The sequence below is a fragment of the Ciconia boyciana genome, chromosome 9 (assembly GCF_034638445.1).
Source record: "Ciconia boyciana chromosome 9, ASM3463844v1, whole genome shotgun sequence".
NCBI classification, from domain to species: domain Eukaryota; kingdom Metazoa; phylum Chordata; class Aves; order Ciconiiformes; family Ciconiidae; genus Ciconia; species Ciconia boyciana.
This window is the reverse complement of record NC_132942.1, coordinates 45,549,221-45,569,070: the sequence shown is the minus strand read 5'-3', so window position 1 is coordinate 45,569,070 and position 19,850 is coordinate 45,549,221. Positions and strand designations below refer to the sequence as shown.

Genomic DNA, 19,850 nt, shown 5'->3' with positions numbered 1-19,850 from the left:
AAAGAAATTAAGGTTCTTTGAAACCCAGAGAAACCTTCCAAGTTGTACATAAACTTTCTGTTTGTGGCTGTGAATGCACCAATGATCACAGTGCGCAAAATACCATTTTCACTTCCAAAAATGGAAGAGCCAGTCAGCAATTGCACTGTGTATTGTAATACAGATAAATAAAAATACATGATTTGGTCAAACATCAGCATTCCTTAGGATAACGCTTGGTGCTATCTTTCAGTTGTATTTGGTGCACTGTACGTAGTATGTCTACTTTTTTTCCTGCTCAGCTTCATTTTGAACCTTATACTAGAAATGGATGCTACTTTGTAAGAACAGCTGTCTCCATGCCCCTGAAATTTGAGCTACCTGCCACATAAATGAGAGAAGCCAAGCCTTTAGATTTTATTATTTAACAATCGTAAACCTCGCCAGCAAGAGGAGTTTGAAAAGATCCACGTTACTTAACATTTCTGTTGTATGGACTAAATATTGTGAAATCAGAAATGAGATGCTTAGCAGGTAAAACTGTCCATTCCTTCCCCCAGGTTTCTATTTTACATACATGTATCTGGAGTGTACGTAAATGGTTGCACATCATGTGATCTTCCAGCATTGGTCACCACATATATTCCCACAGAAACAGCTGAGGTTATTTGCTGATCATGATATGGTGGCACCTTCACAATAAGGTGATTCTGCAATGCAAAAATAATTTAAAAAAAAATCACATTAGAAACCTTACTTCATTACTATTGACCTTAATTGTACTTACATGCATCAAAACAAAGAAACAGACTGATAAAACACCGTAACAAGCAACAAGCAAAGACGTGGGGGGAAACGTGATCAAGTTACACTTTCAGTAACTAACTTGTGCTAGAAGAGAGATTTAAATAGTCTGCCTATATGATGCTCATTGGCAACTTACAGCTTAAACAGAAGGTGAAGAAAGGAAAGACATATAAAGTCCAGTACTTTAAATGTAAGCTTATGCCTAACATGCCTTACTGAACTGCAATCAGCTTGCCGTCAAATTCTGCTGGACTCGGACACTTCACTGTTCTGCTGAATCAGGTCTTTGTATTCAGCGTGAACAGATGGAGGATGCAGTTTCGTGTTACACTTAAGTGGATTTAACACTAAGCAGACATCAAAAAATAGCCTTGCAATCATTCATCAACAGTAATAGCAATGAGTGATCTAGAGGCTGTCTATTCCCCAACTATCCCAGTAGAAGTGAGAAATCATTTCCACCAGCACATGCATGGAATACTGCTTCCAGAGGTGGGAGCAAGATGACATTTCTCAGACATCATTTACATCTAAATTTCTCTCATTTCAGTCCAATAGTCCATAAAGACACTTAGTTGTGTCAAAAAGAATAAACAAATATTTTGCAAAACATTTCAAAGTGGAACAGAAATTCAGCCAGGTATAAAGACTACTGCGTACACACAATATATTTCCACCCAGTAGTAATCTAACGTGTCCTTCGGAAAGCTACTGGGAAAACGGTATTAGGCCTTTTAATTACATTGTATGTAAGGGCAAAGACTTGCTCACCAAGTTCAGATACCACAGTAGGAGCACGGTGTATAAGTTCTCAACTAGAAATTGAACAATTATACTTGTGTAAACCCAAAACAATGATATTCTACCAGACTCACTAAAGAACTTATTTGAAGAAAAGGAATATTATCTCTATAAATGCATAGGAAGAGGGAAAGGCTTATTCAATTTTTCTTTGGAAACAGAGTTGAAGTCTTTTTTTTTTGTTTGTAATAATAATAATAATAATAATAATACAGAAGTACCTGATGAAATAATTCCATGTCTATTTCAGCTTCTGCCTTCCAAGAATTCTCATCTAAATGAAAATTAAAAAGCATAATTTATTGCACATCCATATAAAGCAATTTATTTTAGTAATTGCTCTGCTTCTGCTTCTCAGTTTGTTCTCTACAGCTAAACTTTATCAACCGACGTAAACCCAAACATGCTCTCTTCAGCACCCCAAGCCATTGCTGCTTTCACACTAACCAGAAACATTCTCTTGGAAAATCACTTTTGTTCCCTTTAGAAAGTTCTTGCCAATCAGAAAAACTTCCTCTTCACCCTTCACTGAACAACTGTGCAGACTTTTCTTTAGGATCTCTGGAACTCCTGCTGGTTGAGCTGCAATTCAAACAACACATAGTTCGAAATCAAGAAAATATCAACATCCAAAACAAAAAGCTTTTACTTACAAGATTATAAAGGAAAGAACAAAACAATTCCTGAGCTTCTTCCTTTACCATATTATTCATGACAAAACTTTTCAGAAGAAAACAGTTTCTATTATTTCCTCACTAAATGCAATGACCTCATAAAAATCACACTTAGGTAAATGAACCACTAATAATCTTTTCCCTTTTCTCCTGCATTTATTAAATCTTCAAAACGAAACTTTCAGTGTTTGAGCTAAAGCTCAAGACGTGTTCAGGAGAGAAGAAAATTTGGTTCCGTAATTTCCTGGCATAGAGAGCGATAAACAAATGCACCAGCCCTTAGATACAGCTGAAGCACACCTTCAAATTTATCCTTAAACTCATAAAAACATTTTTAATGAAGCTAATTTTGTTCTGCTATGCAGAAGGGTAGAAGTAGTAATTCCCATATTACCTGGGTTTTTACAAATTTTTTTTTTTTAGATGACGTAGCTTTCTGGCTGGTGCAAGAACTGACCCAGGGCTCTGAGCAGCCTGGTCTAGTGGAAGGCGTCCCTGCCCATGGCAGCGGGGTTGGAACTAGATGATCTTTAGGGTCCCTTCCAACCCAAACCGTTCTATGATTCCATGACTTTCTAGGCCTATATACTTCAGCTAACACAAATCCTTGCAAGAGTCACATCTCTGTAGTCGGGGATTATAGCAATTTATATCCTATAAACTAGCAAAGAGCATGCGGCTTACAGACACGCATCCCTGGAAACTTCTGCCTCTCAGCCATCGATTCAGATGATGATTTATATAACACACATCACAAATTGTCTTTGCTGCAAACTATTTCTATGCTTCTTAAAGCATAAATCAAATAAGACCGTGTGTGTTAAATGAAAATTACCACGAAAACCAATTTAAATACAGACATACATTTTAAAATAATGTATTTTGACTTTGTCACGTTTAATATGTTATAAAATAATTCCAGTTTCTAATAAAGGTTTCTCAGCCACCTTTTCTATTCACCATAAATTCCTAGTGGCATAAGCTTGTACTTGTGCTTTGCACTTAACGTGGCCCACTGTCGGTGTTTAATAACAGCATTCTCTGGGCTCACTACATAGAAGAGCATACATACCATAACACTCCAAATTATTTAATGACCTCTCAGAACAGATTTTTCTACAACTGTTGCAGCGGGTTCCTAGGCAACCATTACGCAACTACTAAACAGGCTCAAGGCACATGAACTTCTGAAAAGAGTAACTGGATTTAGGTTTGCTAACAAGTTAACAAAGCCTATTTAAAACGTAGAACTTAAATAAAGGGCCTGCATCTACTTAATGTCTTTCCTACAGTTTCTGGAACATTATTGCAACTTTGACAGCAATATTAGTTATAAAACACAACATAAACAGGCTCTGATGAGTGAAAATGTAAACCTTCTTATAAGAAGGTACAGTACACATCTGTAATAAGATGTAGCAAACAAACCAGATGTAATGTGCTCAAGGAGATGATTTATATAAACAAATAACTTAATAAACAACAAAAATTTTATGCCATATTGATCAGCCAGTATATATGTACCTACACTGTTTGGTTGGCTAAGGTCTACTGCAAGTCACCATAACTTCAGAGTAAGTTAAGACAGCAGAAGCACAGAATCCTGGAAAGAGCCTCAAGAATTCCCCTCTCAACCTTTACAGCATGATCAGTTTTACGCACATCATTCCTCAGACACAAGTCTAACCAGAGTATTTTGTTTCTTTGTTTTAGACTTCCAGCCATGGAGATGCTACAAAATTCCTGGGCAATCTTGTAGCTACTTACACAATTAGGAAGATTTTCTTATCAACTGACCAAAACCCAGCTCGCTAAAAACTAAACCAATTTACTCCTTACTGTATATTTTTTAGAACTTTATTTATGGAAGTATAACTTTCATTTCCTTCTTCCTTTTCTTCTAATGTCCCTTAGCATGTCATCATTCGCACATACTCTGCTTTTTACTCACTGCCCATATCTCAAAACATAGCTCCTAATGTTATGGGTATAAATGGATACATTCAAAAGAGAATGAACACTACAAAGAACCCTCATAAACCAATACTGAAACGGCCTAACCAATAAGCTAAGCTGAAGTGCATCAAATACAGCTTTTTTTAGCTAAACAGCCTATTTTAAAATTGGTCTCTAAAACACCTCAGACTCTCAGCTTCTACTTACAATAGCAAGTTTTGGATTGTTATGTGTTTAAGAAAACATCAGATGATTTCCATTCCCATTTCTGCTATGATTTAAATATTTTTATCTTTAACCAGTAAATAATGATACAAACCAAATGCATACAGAAATAGCTTTTGGAGATTTTATAGAAAATGGGTTTTTTCTTAAATCTGAAAATTAATATCAGATACTACAATGCTATACTGGCTGGAACAGAGCTACTGAGACAACCGTATTTCTAGCAAATGTACTTATGTATTTTCCAACATCATAAATGCATAAATCTGAGAACTCCACCAGTTTAAAAACCACTGGAAAAAGAAAGATTTAGCAAAAAGTGGCAGGAGGAGGAAAAAAGAGGGATGGGAACACCTCAAGCTGACCTTTCTGGAAGAGCACCCCAAACGTCAAACTATTGCCTAAAGCACAGAACATGGCTGCAGGGAGGAGGAGAGTCCTCCCCTGCATCAGCAGTGACACCTCTTTGGTTAGCAGCCTTTCCAGGCTTTCCGCAGGTTCCTGCTCTCCCCGAGTCTTGCCAAGGGATTCTCTGTGAGAGCAGAATACTGGAAGGAGAGACGGGCTACATGGCACATCCGCCAAATCGCCTGTTGCCTGCAGCACTGGAATCGCACGGTGGTATCTGATGTGGAAGCTCACATGCTTCTAATTATCTCCTCTTCCAATCTGTTCTTTCCCTGGCAACAAAGCTGCAGTTTCTGATAAGTTGAATAGAAGCCCTGACACAATAGGTACTGACAGTGCTTAGAAAAAAAGAAGAAAAAAAAACACCACACACTAACTTCTTTTTATACAAGGGAAAGAGCACAACACAAGTGCCCAGGAGGCTTGCATAATCATACTATGTTCCACACATGAAGAAAAAGCTTTCCTGTCATCTTGTTCATCAAGAAGTATCAATAATCCCATCAACAGCTGTATTAAACACATTTCCCTATCTCTTCTCTTGGACAGATGAGCAGAATTCCCTGTAACTGGCAGTCACTACAGACTGTAGACGCACACACAGCCGCTGATGTACTGCAGCCTCCTCTGATTTCGTTTTCCCTGTTGTTCGGTATAACCTAACCAGTCAATGCAGCCATCTGTGCTCAATGCTAAACAGAGCATTTTAATAAAGAGCTATAAAAAGTTTAATTCTTGCACTGAACCAGAACAGATTCAGCCTCTGGCTCAACGAACTACCACAGCTGTGAAGAGCCATGCTTACTAACTTATTAGAAATCCTTTCTATCACTGAAAGCTGACAGATGAATGTGACAATATAGAAGAGATTAAAACCTGTATCAAAAAAGTCATACAGTAAGTTCAAAGCAATCATGACAAAAATTCTGACCTTTTAAAAGGCAAAAATTCATTTAATAGAGGTTATAACTACTTTTAAATACCGGTCAGTCATTTAACTAACACCCCACCCCAAACAGAAATCAATCCACGTGACCTTAGCCATAGCGGTTCTGAAATAATCAGAGATTAACATTGGGGGGATTAGGGCAATCACACTAAAAATCCAGAGTCCTCCAATACCAACTTTTTATTTTGATACTTACTGCACAAAATTGGGGAAGAAGGTGTCTGAAGAGTCAAAGTTGAACCATCTTTGCGAGTGATGTTAACACGAAATACCAGCCTAGCACGTGTGCTTTTTTTCTTGGAACCAGCAATCCCTATCCTAGCTTCAACATCAGCATTTCGCAGCTTCAGTATTCCCACGCAATCAACCCTAACAACACAAAATAGTTGACAGTTTAATAGAGTTTAAGAAGTTCGGCATCTTTAATAATCTTTCGACTAGTTACACAAGCCACAAAGTCAAAACTCTTGAAGTAATTACTGAAATATTACTAGGGTTTTTTTATTTACGTTAAATCTCTGTATGACTCTTCTCATTATACAGCCCAGTTTTCAATTCATCCCTACATAATTTGGATGATGAAACATGGAAGGAAGGAATAGGAAAGTAGTATGAATAAACCAGAAAATGCAATGTAACAAAGTAATTCCGGTAAGCATTCAATCTACAATCACCAATCTTCATTCTTCCATTCCTGGGGCTAGATCTGGGTTTGTAAGATTATTGCTACAAAATATTCTGCATTCACTTAAAGCAGTAGTAGAAGAAAACTTACTGTAGTCATATTATTTTTTACGCTCAGTGGAACTTGGAAGTGATACATACGTCATACCATAACTGTGGTCCTACGGGAAATGTATACAGGGCCAGGGTGAGAGAGGGATGCAGTGCTAACTTTCAGAAAGACATGCGAGATGCAAAAATTATTTCAAGAAAGACAAACAAACAAAAAACCCCCAAACACAGCCTGATGTGTTAAGAAGAATACTGTAAATTTACCAGGATCTTAGGCCCTACATCCAAAAAGTACAGGGACCATCTGATATCTAAATTGAGTAGAACAGATTTTTGTGCTGCATCAGGGCCAACAAGCAATAGCCAGGGAGCAGAGAGGAGGGGAAAGCGTGATTCAGAAGGCGGCACTGGCGCTACCATTAACAGAGAGGTGCCACAGCATCACTGAAATACTAGAATTTCTTTTGAGACATCAAGGTATCTTTTGAGAAAACAGCCTAGGTGAAACTCTTCCTCCTAGATAATTCCAAATTCTTCTTTCTAGTATCTTATACTTATATGGTTTCACATTAACACTTGAGGACAATTATAAAATTACCTTCTAAGAGGCAGTTTCCAAACTTATCACAGGAATATATTTTATATTTTAAAAAATCAAATTGATTCAGACTATTAGCAAACTGTATTATCCTGCTCAAGAAGCGGACACTGTAAATTGAAGAAACGTTTCTTCTCTTGAAACAAGACAAGCTTCTAAGTAAAGAGTGGCAGCTTTCAACCACATACCCGTTAAAAGACGTTCTACTGAAAAGAATACTTTGAAAGAAGATCACTCCCTTTCTATATATTAAGATACATCTGAAAAGCCTATTAGGGAATCACTTATATCTAAAGTTTCTTGGGAGATCTAAACCACACAGGACGATGAGGCCACTTGCTCAAAAATCTACTGCAGTTAACTACTGCCATCAGACAGAGCGCATGTCTTCTCAGCAGCAGCCGTGCACTGCCTACATGCATCTGTAAACTGTATCCAAAACGTTGCCTATACATTACAGACCAGACAAGCTCTGTAAAGATAGCAAAGCAGGAGGCTTCCGTGACAAAGGACTATCTGGCGGAAATGAGAGAAATGGAACAAGCGAAGCGAGAGAAGAGAAAAGCCAGAGTTTAGCCTCACTACCCACAACTCCCAGCCTTTTGGGCCTAAAGGGATCTGAAGATGCTGATATTCTCCTTCCCTCTTCTGATCAGCAGTTCCGTACTTGGTAAAAGACAAGACAACAGCAGAGCCCGTGACCAGTTTACAGTAATGCTTGAATATGCATATTATTGTTCAAACAGAACATGAAACTAATGTAACAAAGTTTACTGATAGTTTTAGGAAAGACTAGATTAAGTGTTAAGTATAATAAATGCAAACTGAGAATGCAATGTAAGTTTTTCTTATACACGTAGCTTCACTAAGCGCCTGGTGTGTGCAAGACGTTCCAGACTTCCAACTCCTAACCAATCCAACCAAAAAAGGAAAATCAGTTTCTGAAAACAAGCTAATAAATGAAAACATTTTAAAAAAAGCAGCTACTCACGCAAGTGTCATATTGTTGCTTGGGTCCAGTCCGACCTCAATAACAGTAGTCCCCTCTATATCCACTTCTTTACAGGGAGTAGTGTTTCTCCCAGTAACTCTGCAGGCCTGGTAGAACCCGTGCGGCTTCACTCGACCGGAGTCGTTACCCACGAATACCTGCAGCACCACCGGCTCGTTGTGACCTTCCAGCTGAAACATGGCAACACAAATTAAATATTTCAATTGGCCAGCAAGGCTTCTTAATTAAAACAGGAAATATTTTATGCAGCTGAATTTGAAGTGAACCTGCTCCCAGTCTTGCTGGAAACAATCCTAAGGGAAGAAGGAACAACAACTTTTCATCTAATTTATAAAGAAAATGCTAATATTTTTTATCTTTTTGTCATTTGTTCTTCCATTAAAAGACAAGTCAGTCATGCAAAAACAGGTGAAATGATTTTTTGAATTATTATTATTTTAAAACCAGCCTGAATCCTATCTATCTTCACACAGAATTATCCCAACTCCAACTTTCAGGACTCTTACGACCCCTTACTCTCACCCCAACCGTGACCATTTCCCTATCTCTTCCCACGATCCTCCTTCTCCCCCAGCATCTACATCCACCAGTCAGCTGAGAAAGAGAACATTTGCTGTGGCTGGTTCCAAAGTTGATGAGAATTTGTTGGTCAGTATGTGCATGCCAATCAATCAATTAGCATGCTATGCTTCTAGGATCCCATCTTCATGCCAGCCACACCTTGCGATCTTTGTGAAACCAGATTAAAATTGTCTAACACTTGCAAAACCGCTGGATGAGTCAGAACAGGACGAGGGGGAAAGCAGAGGGAGGAAGAGAATGAATGATTGTATGGTCCAACCATGCAAACCTAGTTTTCCTTCAGAAACCAAAAAAAAAATAAAAAATGGCAACTTGACATCTCCTACTTAAAGTTTATGAACAGTGTTAGGATTCATTGAAACACTTAATAAATAAAAGCAGGTCAGACATACGTTTCCCATAATGATTTAGCAGTCCTCCTGCAATCCAGTATGCAAGCCATAATTATCCCAGCACATTAGTGAAAAATGCATTCATTTTTATAACATTGACATCCTAGCATGAAAGGGTTTGTGTCTTTTTAACGCTTTTTTTATTAGTGGAATCCCACTGTGGTGCTACATACAAAAATAGTCTGACTTAAAAGTAAAAAGTCTTGAAGTAAACCTGGACGTTGTATTATGAAGTAACCTCTCATTCTTTTTAGGTAATAGAAGAAAAATACTCCAAGTAAAAAGAAACACTAGATCGCTGCCAAATTCCCAGGCCAGAGATGGAAATTCTTTGCCACAGCAATCTAGGAGGAGCTAAAACAAATATTTTTAATGTTTTCATTAAGCCACAATTGTTGCTGGAGGATTTCTGGGTGACAATGCTATGTTTCATCCTAGGCCTGGAAGCCCAGTCAACACTTGCAGAAAGAAGCTCAATCTTTATTAGTGAGGAGATTCAAATGAGAGCAGAATCCTCCAGAGGATCTCTTAGGGGATTAGTCCTTGACATATTTGGACAATTTAGTTCTGCAGTTCTTAGCAAGTTTGAAAAAAGAAAAGAAAAAAATAAAATCAGCAAATACTGATAAAATCCTAGTATGCTCCCCATGTCCAAAAGGAGCGATTAGCTTACAGCAGGTAGGGGGGTTATGACGGGCAAAGCCCAAAGATTTCTGGAGGTGGCCTTGTACAGGCTCCCCAGGTATGAACCACAGGCTAACAGGTATACTTCATATCAAAGAGCTCAAAAGCCAGGAGAGTGTGAATAAACAAGAAACCATGAAAACAGCCAACGAGAGGACTTAATTTCACCAGGTTATCAAAAGGAAGTGAGGAGTAAAGGGTACTCTGATATTCTACCACTGACTCTCTTTTACGTGGAAAGTTGAAGGATCGGTCTTTGTGTCATGTCACCAAGGTCTCCTTGGCTAGAAACAGCATCACCACAGCTAACCGGTGTTGCTTTTCTTCCCCGGTGTTCTTGTTAGAAGAGGATACGAAAGGTGTGCAAGAGCACCTCTCATCATCTGGATGGTAACTGCTCCAGCTTTGCCATACTGCCAGCAGGAACACATGAAAATCTGCCACTGATGGCTGGAACACCTCTGCTGACACTTTGCATTCAGGATAATCTTTCTTTTGCCAGACAAGTCACTTGACTGACGTTTGTTTATACAATTTTCATGTTGCATATTGACTGTAGACTCTCTAGTTCTAAGTCATCAAGTAACATGGTTTCCTTTAAAGGGCCACAGAACCTGCTTCTCCTCCTCAGTCTGCTTAAGAGTGATGCATCTGCATGGTTGCCCGTCGCAGGTGCTGCCAGAGAAGAGCAAGCGCCAGGCCTCTACTGAACTAGCAACATTTTTACACTGTTCTTCCCCATCTTTAAAACACCCCCCAAAAAAACCCCAAACAAAACAAAAAGCCCTCTTGTCCTTTACATATTTTTTTCCACTAGCTCAGATTTCCTGAAGATCCACTGACTCGTTTTGTCTGTCCAGCCCTGGCAGACTTTTATATGCAGGCTATGAACTAATTTGCCTACTGGTTCAGCAAGCTTGAGCTTCCAGGAATTCAGTAACACGAGATTCTTCCAAACAGAATTTTCACTGATGGGTGCTAAAGGGTAACTGGGAAAGGAATTAAAAGGAAATTCAGATGAACAAAGGCCCATTAAGAAAATTCACATAAATGAGCACTAAATCACCATAGCAACAGGACTATATGAATGGATTCTTTTCTTATGAAACTTTACTGCATTTCTACATTACTCAGGAGGACTGAGTGGACTGTTGGAGATGTTTCTAACACTGTTGAACAGGACTTTAAAGATAAGCCTACTTCTGTACTCTGTCAGCAGTAGTCAGCACAAATTTTAAGGGCTGTGTCATAAACAAACATTTCTTTGTGGACCCGGTAAATTAGTTTCGATTGAGAACTGCTTTGCTGCTTTCTCAAAGTAGCATAACTCTGAAAAAGTATGAAAATAAATGTCTTTTATCTCTCTTATTTGTATGATAACAAATATAGTCATCTACTCGCTCGACCTGCTGGCCATACTCCTCCCAATATAACCAGGATGCCATTTGTTTTAGTTCCAATGAGTGTGCAATGCTGGCTTGTATTCCGTTCGGTGTCCACTCTCACATTCACACTGTGGTCGCTGCAACTTTTGTGATATTTGACATCAGTTCTTCTGTTTATCTCTGTGTAAGTCAAGTACAGCACTACCCCTGGTAAGCCTCTCTACCATTTGCATTAGGAAACCTTCATGAGCACAGGCCTAAAGCTCTCAGATTGCTTCCACCAGGCTATGTAGCTACCTTTGCAGATGGACAGATGGCTGAAATCTTTCACAATGAGAGAGGTCTGAGAGCAGGAGACTCCTGTTAGTTACCTAAAGAAAGCATCATCTATTATCTTCTCAGTCGGGCAGTCTGTAACAGATACCAAAACATTATCCCTGAGCCTCCTTCCTCCTCTGATCTCAACAGGCCAGTCTCCAATTTCATGCTGGAGGTCCTTATGATACATCATGTCCTGTCTTCTTTCTAAACAGCTGCTGCACATCCATGACTGCATTCCAGCCACATACATTACCCCAAGTCTCTGCGATTCCAGTCAAGTCACAGCCCTGTGACTACACAAGGGAAGAAACAAGACCTGCAAATTCACACTCTGTGCATTAGTGTTCAGTCACTGGAGAACAGCCTCTGAATGTCCTCCCTTTTGAGCAGGAATGTGGAAGATCTCTTTGTAGCCTTCTTCCTTGTGTTTCTTCTCCATTTGTAGCTCTTCCTCCCCTTCAGGGCTTTGGTTCCCATCCTCTGATGAACTTACAGTAAAGCCCTCCTCACCAGGCTGGCAAGCCTGATCATGAACAATTTCTCCCCTCTTTGAGTAAGGTGAATTACATCACTTGTCCTTTTCTCCCCTCCAAATGAAGCATGACGAACAAAGCAGCTAAATGCTTGCTGGAGAAACCAGCTCTGCAGCCAGGCCCTGGCTCCCTGACTGCATCTGCTCTATCCAGAGCCTTCCCCTTGATCAGAAGGATTGAGGACACCATTCAGTCCCGAGTGCTGCTCTCTCATCCCTGCCTCAGAGCAAGTGACCATCAACACCTAAACTTCAAGGTATCAAAGCCTATACAGGAAGCAGGCTGCATTTGTTAAGCATGCATACAACTGCTTCCTCTTTTCTTCCCCCATTCTCCGGTTCTACTAATCCACATGTACTTCACCACTGCTAACCGTGCTGAGCAGTACGACCCATAAAGTACACCTCAGTTAGACCTTTATGACTGTACTTGAAAGATAGACACTGGATATGTGGATTCAGATATCTCTTATTTAAAAAAAAAAAACAAACAAAACCAAAAATCAAACAAAAAAAACACTTTAAATTTTTTTGTTTTAAATGAAACCTCGTTTTATGTCCCTACCAATAAGGCATAATGATGACCCACTGCCATCAGCAATCAAACAGTTACAGCATTTCACTATCCTATTTTCGTATGCTTCAAGCGTCTACCTATTTACACAGTCCGTATAATTGTAGTCTAACAGGACATGCATCACAGGTGACGTATCATTGCCTTGACATAAAGCTTCCTTCCTCCTGTAACTTTGTGATGCAAATAGATTTCTTGTTACCTGCAAGAAGAGATACAGTACAGTCTCTACCGCAAGGAGACTGCAAAGGCTCCCCCCTTCCCTCTAAAAATAGAGAATCTAGGCCTATTTGAACTGAACCGGCTCCCATTCTACTGAGGTACCCCTTGGAAAGGAGTCCCCGTATCACCTAACGCTAAACAGCCTACCTTTACAGTTGGAAAGCCTTGCTGTGTCCGGTCTTTCACTGAGCCTCGGCTGCCTTCAGTCAGATAACGAGCCCTGTGCTGGGTTTCCGGCTGTACCACTATCTTCAGCTCCTTCCCCTCACTCTTGGTCGGATACTGACCACACAACATTGGGGTCTTCTTCCCTCCAGCTGCTTTCTGGTTCTCTGATGCTCTGGGAAGTCAAAGCAGACCATTAAAAAGATGTTATAAGCAGCTCCCCGATAAAAACAAACTAAATCACAGAAAAGCTAAAAAGATAAAAGAGTGTATATTAACGGACAGAAGATTTATAGTTGAGAGCAAACTTTGGAATTCTCTTTCTGACAGAGAAGGAAACCTGCAGGATGAAGAGGAACGGTGCTTCCCTGCCTCCTCCATGCAGTGCAAATAGGAACCGCTTTTCAGAGAGTAAACATAAAGGAAGGGAAAAGCAATTAGCATTACACTATGTTAACAAACAGAAGGCAGCTCATAACCTGCTTTTCCATAGTATATGATACAGCCTGATATTATCTGAATAAGCCGTTTCACTTCTGTAACAAATATACATATGTACACACACACACTGAATGGATTTAAGGTTAAATGATACTTCTTTAAATAGGAAAACAGCCTCATGCCTGTCTCCGCCTGAACTTGCATATCCATGCAAACACAAATACTAATTTCTGTCAAAAGAGGTTGATAGATTTATGTTAAAACCAAATTAGTTATGGTAAAAAGCTCTGACATCATTGCACCGATTTTAAATCTGCGGTGTATGCAAAAAGACTGTTTCTTTCCAGGTGCGTACCTTAAGATGTACTGTATCTTGTGTTCAGTTCCATAATTAAAACCTGAATGAGGAAGCCCTCCAAAGTATATCATCATGTGATCGGTTTTGTGTTCACTTTAAAGCACAATGGAAAATAAATCTTGATCTTATACAGAGCAGGTTTGTATAAGGATCCTGAACTGAAATCTAATAAACCCATTTAACACTAGCAAATGTAAACATGCCATGGCAAATGGTACAGGCAGAAAAAGGGCTCACTGAGTTTATGTGGAATGTAACATTCTTTTTTACTATGAAAAAGTAGTTTCTAACAGCTAATGACTCTACAGGAAGCAGTTTAAAGTAACAGGTGTGAATTGCCTAAAAAACAAATCCTGTTCCAATGTGCAACATACGGAAGTAATTCATCCAGGATTTTTTCTCAGGGAGGAGGGTGAAAAAAATGCTTTTTCTTCAAAATAGTTTACCGAGAGCTTTGCCACTGCATGAGTTTTTCACTGACCTGAAGGCTGGGGTAACCCATAGTGTTCTCTTCCCAATTACCAGATGATTTATACTAACAAACGTATCAGCACCTTTCCTAAAACGCCTACTGTGCAACGAACAGCACAAGGCCACGTCGTACGCAAATACTTCCAAGCCATTCCCCTGGCCCTGCACGGCCTGGCCCAGCACTCTTCCTGCAGAAGGGCCTTCTCCTGCCCCAGGGAAGGTCGGGCACTTCGCCCCCTGATTCCACCACATCTCATACCCCTGAAAGTCCTATTTGTCATGCTCTTACTTCTACTAAACCTTCCAAAACCGTTTAATATATGTAACAAAGGGTTAAAACAGACACTGCTGAGCTGTTATGATGTCTGCGCTTTGTATGAATTTCACTCATGTCTTTCTGTTCGTGGTTAACCACTTCAGCATGGGACTGCCCAGCAAGCCTCCTGCTCATCCAGCTGAGCCCAGGACGGACGCCCAGCGCGCGTCCCGGAGCAGCCCTGGCTGCCTTGCACGCTCATCTTCAACCCAGTAACAGCAGAGAGGCAGGATCCAGAGGGTATGGAAGACTGCAAGAGTACTCCTTCTGCCACGGAGTCCCATTACTCTGCCACAGTCTAGTCAAACAGGCTGTTCAAAAAAATAGAAATGCTATGTAAAAACATACCTTCTTTTAGGAAAATAAAAGGGACAAAATTCTTCTTCAATGTAGCATATACAAAACCTGCAATACACTGAATAAACTGTAATTAACACCACTATGCTCTTCGCTTCTGTACAAGTTAAGCAAAACCCCTAATCAAATTCAAGCTTGTTAGATAATCTCTTTCTCTATTCTTCCTGTCAGGACGTAACTCCAATGGACTTTCAGTGAAAGTCTTCTCTTTTTCTTACTCAAAATTTTAGATCACACAGCTACAATCTCTTAGCTTCCCACAGGGAACGCGGGAAGGAACACCGAGCAACCTCAGCTACTGCAAACACCACCACATTATTCGAAACGCTGTGCCTGGGACCCGGCAGGCTGGGCACGGTAACATCACCGGAGAATGCTCCGTGTAAAGACATCACATGGATTGCTTAGCCTGGCCTTGTCATGCTTTCCACCTCCATAAATTAATCGAGGAGACTGAGATATTATTGAGTTGTGAAGGGAAGCATTAGAGAGGCAGCCATCAAAATGAAATTCACTTTGAAGACTAGGAGCACAAAGTTTTAGCAGTGTGACATTAACACTTTGGCCTCTCCAACACAACTCTACGTTTTCCTGGCATTACTTTACTCTTAAAACCCAAGTTACCTTAATTGTCAACATACTAATATTTTATACGTTGTGATATTTATGTGAAGAGATGCTGCCTAACAATTATTTTGAAATTTTTCCCTCTAGAAACCTAAAGTAATCATTACTTTCAATCAGATTAGCTGAACTTGAAAGCAATTGTAAAGCCTTCACCAGAACTTCTCAGTGGTCTTTCTTCTCAAATTACCTAATTACTAACGACTAGCTTAACTGTTACCAGACAACACCTCCTCAAAGCTAGCACTTCTTTCCTAAAACAGAAATATAAGTGGCAAACCCCATGATTCTATTAGAACAGATTTCATCAGTTAAGGTTCGCCTGGTCCTGCACTGGCATCGGGGCTGTTCCCAGTGAAGACCTGACAGTGAAAGTGAGACCGAGGATGTCGGAGACCTGAGACTCTTTGCCCCACATCACCATCAATTCATCCGTTTCTAAAAAGGCTTTCACAAATTCCAACAGTTTCCACAGGAATATATTCTTTTTCTTCCTAGCTTTTAAAAACAACTGACTAGAAGTCGCTTTTGAGGCAAATGCTATTTCCACTTCACAAATTAGCAAGGGTGCTTTCCTTGCTCCTTTCTTAAAGCCAAAAGTAAATGAACTCCCTTGGCTGAACTCCATCAGGCTGGGAAGTTAAAAAAAAGTCACTACTGTGACCTAGATTTGTAATGCTAAATCTCCATATTCCAACTGCAAAATTAAGTTTTCTAGTATCGTGGCCATTTCTTATCCCAGAGCTTTTATTTAAAAGGACAATTCTGTTACATAAGAGTTTTGCTGCAGTTCAATCTAGCCTGTATACGACACGTTAGGAAAAAAATTATGCTTATCTACCCCTGCGTTCACAGAGTATTGCTGACAGTACCGATGAACATTCACTGGTTAGCCATTAACATTTTAGGGAATGTCACAGTCTTGTGATGTTTTAGATTGAGATCGTACATATGGTTCCAGAGTTTACTAAATCTCCCCTTTCTGTCCAGAGATCACATTTACAGTCACACAGTTCCTGCCTTTCGATAAAGTTTCTTCCCTTTGTAAGGGAGAGCCTGACCTCCTTTCTGTTTGGTGGAGGCAGCTTCTAGTTCCAAGCAGCTGCTCTACACATGCTAATTTGCTTCTTCGGGTCTACCATGTACTAATGTTTTCCTTTATTATCAATTTCAGTTGGTGAAAACGAGAGATGCTGGACAAGTGCGGTCCAGCTTAGAGTGGCTGTTGTAAGGAGAGACCAGAAGACCCAGAGGTCCGAGGAGACCGGAGCGGGCGGCAGAGCCAACGCTCCTGGTACCGACCAGCTCGGCTTTTCCCGGCGCGGTACCCAGACCAGCACACTCTGGAGAGTTTCTCAGAATCACTTTCTCACAGTGAAATTTTAAGTATGGAACTGCAATGACCCTGGGAATACAGACTCCAGGCTCTTTCCCTTTGGAATATGAGAAGTTCATAATCTTTCCCCCATCAGTCAAATTTTAATATTCACCATTACTGTGATGAACATTAGAACGTACTGCGAGCACATACATAAAAACAGAAACAAAATACACCCTCTACCCCCCAAAAAAAAAAACAAAGTAAAAAAGCCAAATCTATCCACTTGACCATCCACCTTAAAAGTACTAAAGAAGCCACAAGTTAAAAAATAAAATTTAAAAAATGTATCAACATACTATTGTAAACTGATGGACTTTTTCCTCTTTAAGCAACTACTGAAATGCATTTAGTGAACAGTGTGAAGTGGGAGAGATGAGAGACCACCACCCAGGCGTGCCCACGTACAGACACACGCATGCACACAACCCAGAAGCACAGAGAGAAACAGGATTAGAGATTTATTTCTGAAAAAATCAAATACAGAAGTGAATTCACAAGAAAAAACAAAATTTTGGTTCACCATATCATCTTAACATTTTTTTTAAAAGTAAAGGATGTGTTAATTTAAATGATGAGAAATCTTAACAAGCCATTAACTTCTACTCCCATCACTCTCTCTATCTGATAAATAGAGAGAGAGACAAAGAGAAGCAGGTAAAGTGCACAGACTGAAATCCTCACATAAAATCCTGCAAAAAACATTAAGATTTAGGGTGCGTCCAGTCCAATTCTGCCTTTCTTTTTAAATACAATGACGTTTTCATTGCCATTTTATAAATGGAATTCTGCAATCTTTTAGTGATAAACAAGAATACAGATGAGCTTGTCAGTGCTGCGTCCAATTGTTGCAGGAAAGTTTAGCTTTATCTTCTAAATAAACATTAACAAGTCTAATGAGACCTTATCATGGCTAGGACGCAAAAGGGAACAGCAGAGAAGGGAAGGGATTTATGTGAGAACCTGAGCAGAACACTTGACGGGGGGCAGGGGGAGTTTTATTAGTTTGGTTTTACATATGGCGATAGAACTTTAAAAAAAAAAAAAAGCAGATACCAACCCATTTCCTGCTTTTGAGTTGCCTTTGCTGTCCGTGCTGAGCTGAGAAAGGACATAGTGAGGCGCTTTGGCACTGTCGGCATCAAAGATATCCATGTTGGACTCTTCACAATCTCGACGTTTGATCCCTGGCCTCTGCTTTGGATTTCGTTTGCGTGATTTACGTGGCACCTCAGTGTTATCATTGTAGGAACTGGTACTCATGTTACTGAAGTTGGAGGGTGAATCCTCCATCCACATACTGCAGCTCTGTTCTGACTCCAATCCACACCCCTCATCCTGGCAGGACATCCGACTGTTGTCCAGCAAGTCCTCAGGTGGTGGCGAGATGTACAGGACTGTGTGTCTCTTCGGCGTTGACTGCTGCTGCTGGACTGTGTTACTGGTTAACTGCTTTTCACTTACCCCTCTGGTACTTACCCCCACGGCTGAGGAGCAGCTCTCCACTTGCATAGCCTTGCTGTCGGTGACTGAGGTAGAGTAAATGGTAGGACTGGAAGAGGTGGTAAAGGAGCTGCAAGCACCGCCCATGGAGGAAGAGGAAGGAGCTGAAGAAGCATCTGCGGTGTATAATTCAGAAGTAAATACAAGATACATGGTTCTCTGTGTGCTGGCTATAGCAGTCCCATTGAAATAAAGTGATTTATGAACCGATTTCTTTCCCCCAACAAATATTTGGAATTTGGTAAGTTTTAGAATGTAAATGCTTAAAGCAATACAGCCTAGCCAGTACAGTACTTTGGAAATGTCCAAATAAGACTTAGAATGATCCACTGTAATCAACTTTTTTAAAACTTAATGTTAATTCATAAAAATGGCTGCAAGTAAACAGAGCTTTCATTGCCTCAGCTGGACTAGTTATTTCTGTAGAAGCCATTTCATCTAAAATAATGGAAGCCCCAACGCAAAATGCTTATAATCCACATTCAATGCCAATTACACCATTTATTGTTGGAATTTTTTATTTTTGAAAAAGACGGGACTGTGCTTAGCCACAAAATATTAAAATAAGTTTCTAACCTATGAAGCAGAGAACTACAGGTCATTTTTAATGCAGACACTCCCTGCTTCAGAGGCAAATCCTGGAATAAAAATATGAGAAAATAAATGAGAAAAAGAGCTGCTGATTATTCCATCATAAATGAGAAATAAAATATAAAATCAACGGAGTCGGTAGGCAAAATGGAACTGGTATCAGTCACTATGACACAGCTGTTTATTTTGAAGGTTCAAAACAGGGATGAAATATCTATATTGGTGACGTGCTCATACAAGACGACATGAAATTTCTGTAATTTCACGCTTTCAGTCACCGACACAGATTTCTCTCAGACTTTATTAGCCAAGTCCCTTTTGCATACAGAGACAGCTTGGGACAGACCTCTGAAAAATTAATATTAAGCAGGATATTTTAAACAATGTGATTGTGATTTCTCCAGAGGTCACACTGATCAATCTGGTTTAGAAACATGAAGGGACAGCTAAATGATTAAAACAAAACTCTGAAGATTTCTGGAGAACAACATAATAATTTCCACTGAAGAATTTTAATGGACAAATCAGCTGAAAACGTAGGCTAAAACATTTGAGAGGAAGCAGCACGGACAACCATAGGTCCTTATTTATTTATTTAAATCAGCTGTAGCTCACTGAGGAATAACTAACTGAATTTTATATTCAGATTTAAACTTCCTAGGGGGGAGATGCTATTTTCTGTATTTCTGCGCTGCTGACCACACCTTACACAATAAACCGGAACCATAGAAATAATCCAATTTTGGAAACAAATTGTACATTATATATGCCTAATTAGACAATATGTGTCTTCAGCCAGTAACTGGTGTC

General features: G+C 39.8%; 1 protein-coding gene across 2 annotated transcripts in view; it reads right to left on the bottom strand.

The window, feature by feature from the left end:
- NFAT5 (nuclear factor of activated T cells 5) overlaps positions 1-19,850 on the bottom strand; it is a 74,941-nt gene that overhangs the window by 16,441 nt on the left and 38,650 nt on the right. Inside the window, exons 2-9 of one of the 2 annotated variants that reach the window (XM_072873001.1) lie at positions 19,026-19,087; positions 18,007-18,565; positions 12,984-13,176; positions 8,124-8,314; positions 5,996-6,168; positions 2,035-2,169; positions 1,809-1,861; positions 557-689 (exon numbers count right to left, since the gene is read on the bottom strand). In XM_072873001.1, the coding sequence (XP_072729102.1) occupies positions 557-689; positions 1,809-1,861; positions 2,035-2,169; positions 5,996-6,168; positions 8,124-8,314; positions 12,984-13,176; positions 18,007-18,536 (1,408 nt within the window). In that variant the 5' untranslated portion in view covers positions 18,537-18,565; positions 19,026-19,087. The remainder of the gene's footprint in view (positions 1-556; positions 690-1,808; positions 1,862-2,034; positions 2,170-5,995; positions 6,169-8,123; positions 8,315-12,983; positions 13,177-18,006; positions 18,566-19,025; positions 19,088-19,850) is intronic. The other variant, XM_072873000.1, reaches the window with a different exon arrangement.